General features: G+C 38.3%; 1 protein-coding gene across 1 annotated transcript in view; it reads left to right on the top strand.

The window, feature by feature from the left end:
- Positions 1-3,805, top strand: part of LOC106107809 (homeotic protein female sterile-like) — a 19,132-nt gene that overhangs the window by 5,342 nt on the left and 9,985 nt on the right. Inside the window, exons 8-16 of the mRNA XM_013288813.1 lie at positions 1-54; positions 152-301; positions 375-554; positions 715-962; positions 1,293-1,639; positions 1,977-2,249; positions 2,739-2,897; positions 3,155-3,277; positions 3,748-3,805. Of these exons, the coding sequence (XP_013144267.1) occupies positions 1-54; positions 152-301; positions 375-554; positions 715-962; positions 1,293-1,639; positions 1,977-2,249; positions 2,739-2,897; positions 3,155-3,277; positions 3,748-3,805 (1,592 nt within the window). The remainder of the gene's footprint in view (positions 55-151; positions 302-374; positions 555-714; positions 963-1,292; positions 1,640-1,976; positions 2,250-2,738; positions 2,898-3,154; positions 3,278-3,747) is intronic.

The following is a 3,805-nucleotide window of genomic DNA, read 5'->3' on the forward strand; positions in this document are numbered from 1 at the left end:
ACACCTGTATCAACTATACCGGCGGTTACTTTGTCCCAGACGCAACCTGCCAAGGTATTGTTACGCTTAATAATTAAGCCTTTAATTTACAGTACTTAGTATATTGTAATACCAGAGTTAAAAAAAAATCTTATAAAATTGCATTTAACAGGTAAAGAAAGGTGTGAAAAGAAAAGCTGATACAACAACACCAATGGGTAGTTCGTTTGAAGGAGGTTACACTACCCCGACAATTGATCAGCAAGGTGGACCGAAACCGGCGAAAATATCTACGAGAAGAGAAAGTGGACGCCAGAAAAAGGTTTCTACTTAACAATTTTGCAAGGCTTTATTGCAATCTACAGGTTTCTTCTAAGTTTTTTTTTACTCAATAGGCTGGAAGAGTAGGAGAGGATAATTTCAAAATGGGTGGATTATCACCAGGCATGGGCTCGGCGGGCGCGTCCCACCATTCTAGTATGACCCCTCAGATGGTGAAGGGTAAAGAGAAACTCTCCGATGCTCTCAAGAGTTGTAATGAAATATTAAAGGAGTTGTTTTCTAAAAAACACTCAGTAAGTATAAGTTTTATTTGTTAGTTAGCCATAATTGAATACATTGTATTGTGTAGCTATCATCATAGTTTAAGACATATTCCTTAATATTGCTTTCTGATTGTGTTTTAATTATTAAGTATAAATTAAGTGTACAGTAAAGCAACAACGTATTCGACAGGGATATGCGTGGCCATTTTACAAACCTGTAGATGCGGAATTGCTCGGTCTTCATGATTATTTTGATATTATTAAGAAACCGATGGATCTTGGCACCGTCAAGCAAAAGATGGATAACCGAGCATATAAAACTGCCGCCGAGTTCGCCGCAGACGTGCGCTTAGTATTTACGAATTGCTACAAATACAATCCCCCGGATCACGATGTCGTTGCCATGGCGAGGAAGCTGCAAGACGTTTTTGAGATGAGGTACAAATATCTTTTATTTCTTTTTTATAATCAAATAATTTTTAACAATACTTGTTTCACACTTTCGCATAGATGTTAAGTTTAAAGTCTGGTTATAAGTTTATTTTTTACTTAGAATATTAACAACTAATTTGTTCGTGATGTAGTAAACGTGGAATTTAAAGAAGTATTAAAAATATAGCCTATGTTGTTCAGTGAAAACATAGCTTTTTATTGGTGCAAGAATTTTTTGAATTGTCCCATTGCTTGTGAGTTATATGTATCTTAATAAAATTAGTATAAATATCAAATATATACTTGATTTGTAAATATAAATATGTATTTGCATAGGTATGCTAAGATTCCTGATGAACCAGTCCACGTTGGAGTGACTCACACGACGGAGAAAGGCAGCTCCGCCTCCAGCTCCGAGTCGGGATCGGAATCTGACTCCGAGTCTGATGATTCAGAAGAGGAGAGAAACAACAAAGTCAAGATACTCGAGAAAGAATTACTTGCCCTTCAAGAGAAGATGAGAAAGCTCGTTGAAGAATCAAATAATAAGAAGAAGGCAAAGAAGAAAGTGAAAGACAAGCAAAAGAAACAGACGTCGAGTACCACAAGTAGCAGTACTATACCCAAAACGAACGCGGTCACGGCGTATGGAACTAAAACGAATAACATTAGTGAAAGTCTGGGTAAGTACATTACTCTTTTTCTTTTCTTTACTTCATGTAAAGCCTTTCCTTCTTTTTGGTAGCAAACGATTAACACTTTGTAGAAATCATAAGCTAAGATTTGATTAATTAGGGTCTATACAAATTAACTTAAGACTACTGGAATGAGTTTCGATCACGCTTGCTTTGTTCGCATAATATATATTCAGAAAGGCAGTATTATTTCTATCTGGAATATCTTCCAAGAACATTTATTTTGCACACTGTACATTAAAAATGACGTCAGCCCAGGTCTTAAGTTTGTATGGGTTGTGTCTGATGAGTGTATATAACTTTTACATTGTTAGAAATGTAACAGTGTGTGTCCCGCCGGTAGCGAGTAGCGCGGTGCGCGGCAAGCCGGGCAGCAAGCGCGGCGCGGGTGCGGGCGCGGGCGCGGGCGGCGCGGCGGCGGCGAGCAAGGCGGCGTCGCGCGCCGGCGGAGCGCCCGCCAAGAAGAAGAGCTCCACGCCGACCGCCGCGCCCGCGCCGCACCCGCCGCAGCACCCCGACACAGACGACGAGGACGTCGCCAAGCCCATGTCGTACGATGAGAAGCGACAGCTCTCGCTGGACATCAACAAGCTGCCAGGTGACATTACAGACATATTCTTCTTCTTCCTTAACTCTACAGCCCTTTGTAGACCTTGGTTTGGTCAAGCAATTTTTTTTCACTTCGATCTATTAGTAGATATTGATTTTCAATTTGTTATTTATAATAAACTAGCTTTCTCCCGCGACTCCGCTCCCGTAGAATTAAAAAAAAACAAAAATGAATATGTTATTTCAGATTATCCTGTACATCTATGCCAAATTTCATCGAAATCCGTTCAGCCGTTATGCTTTCACATTTATAATATTAGTAAGATTGGAAATATGTAATATTAGGTTTTTTTTTCTAAGAAGACAGGCATAGCATCCTTAGTAATGAGTAGTGACCCTTAGTTATACTATAAGTGATCTGTACTGCTGAACAGCACATTATGATAAAGATCAAACGCATTATTTCCAGCAAGAAAAATGAGAAACGTTATCATAAAACCATGTTAATGATTTAACAAAATAAATAATATCGATACAGGTGACAAGCTGGGCAAAGTGGTGCACATCATTCAAAGTCGAGAACCTTCTCTGCGAGATTCAAATCCAGATGAGATTGAGATTGACTTTGAAACTCTGAAGCCTTCGACTCTGAGGGAGCTCGAGAGTTACGTCGCGTCGTGTCTTCGCAAAAAGACTCGTAAGTATTGCCTATTACGTTATACTTTATTTTACTTTATACGTTTTTTTTTCGGTTTACTTTATATGATTTGTTTGTAGTTTAGAATAGCTTTAAGGTTGAGTTGGATTCAGATTTTCATAATTTACTCTGACGTTTGGTGCAGTTTACTAAAGCCATAAACAGTGATTGGTGTACATATGAAATGATAAACATGTTTAAAGATTGTAGAGAGTGAAAGAGGTTAGTTACCTCACTGACACATATGTTTTTTTTAGATCGGAAAGTTTCGGGTAAATCAAAGGACGAACAAATGGCGGAGAAAAAGCAGGAACTAGAGAAGCGGTTGCAAGATGTGTCAGGGCAGTTAGGAACTAATAAGAAACAGCAACCGAAAAAGGGTATGTATGGAAACAATTTTCTTGATAAAATATATTACGAATACAATAATTCTATTAGATCACAAATGGTAGGTTCCCGTGCGACTTCATCCGCATGAAATTATCAATACTTTATTTTTTTGTTTACATTTGTAAATTTTAAAATGCAAATGTCTAGATTAAAATGCACAAATGACAACGAAGTCCTTTGAAATTGGATAATAATTACCCTTACCTTGTCAATCTTGCTGCCTCGATGTGGTCAGTTTATAGTTTTTGTTGCTTTTTCGCATGACTCTCGTTCAATTATTTACTCCCTAAGTTTAATAGCGTGAAAATATATAGTCTGAAGCGTGTCGTATGGGTCGGTACTTTTATTAAAGAAGGATTTAGTCATAAATATACTGCGATTGCTGACATCCTACGTAACTAAGTAGTGTGTGTTTATGCTTTACTATATTAGTATTTAAAACATTCTGTTTTGTTATCAGAGGGGTGCAAGGAGGGCCTGGGCGGCGGCATGTCGTCATCCTCCAGCTCTTCGGACTC

This window comes from Papilio polytes, unplaced genomic scaffold, assembly GCF_000836215.1.
Source record: "Papilio polytes unplaced genomic scaffold, Ppol_1.0 DF821845.1, whole genome shotgun sequence".
Taxonomy (NCBI): domain Eukaryota; kingdom Metazoa; phylum Arthropoda; class Insecta; order Lepidoptera; family Papilionidae; genus Papilio; species Papilio polytes.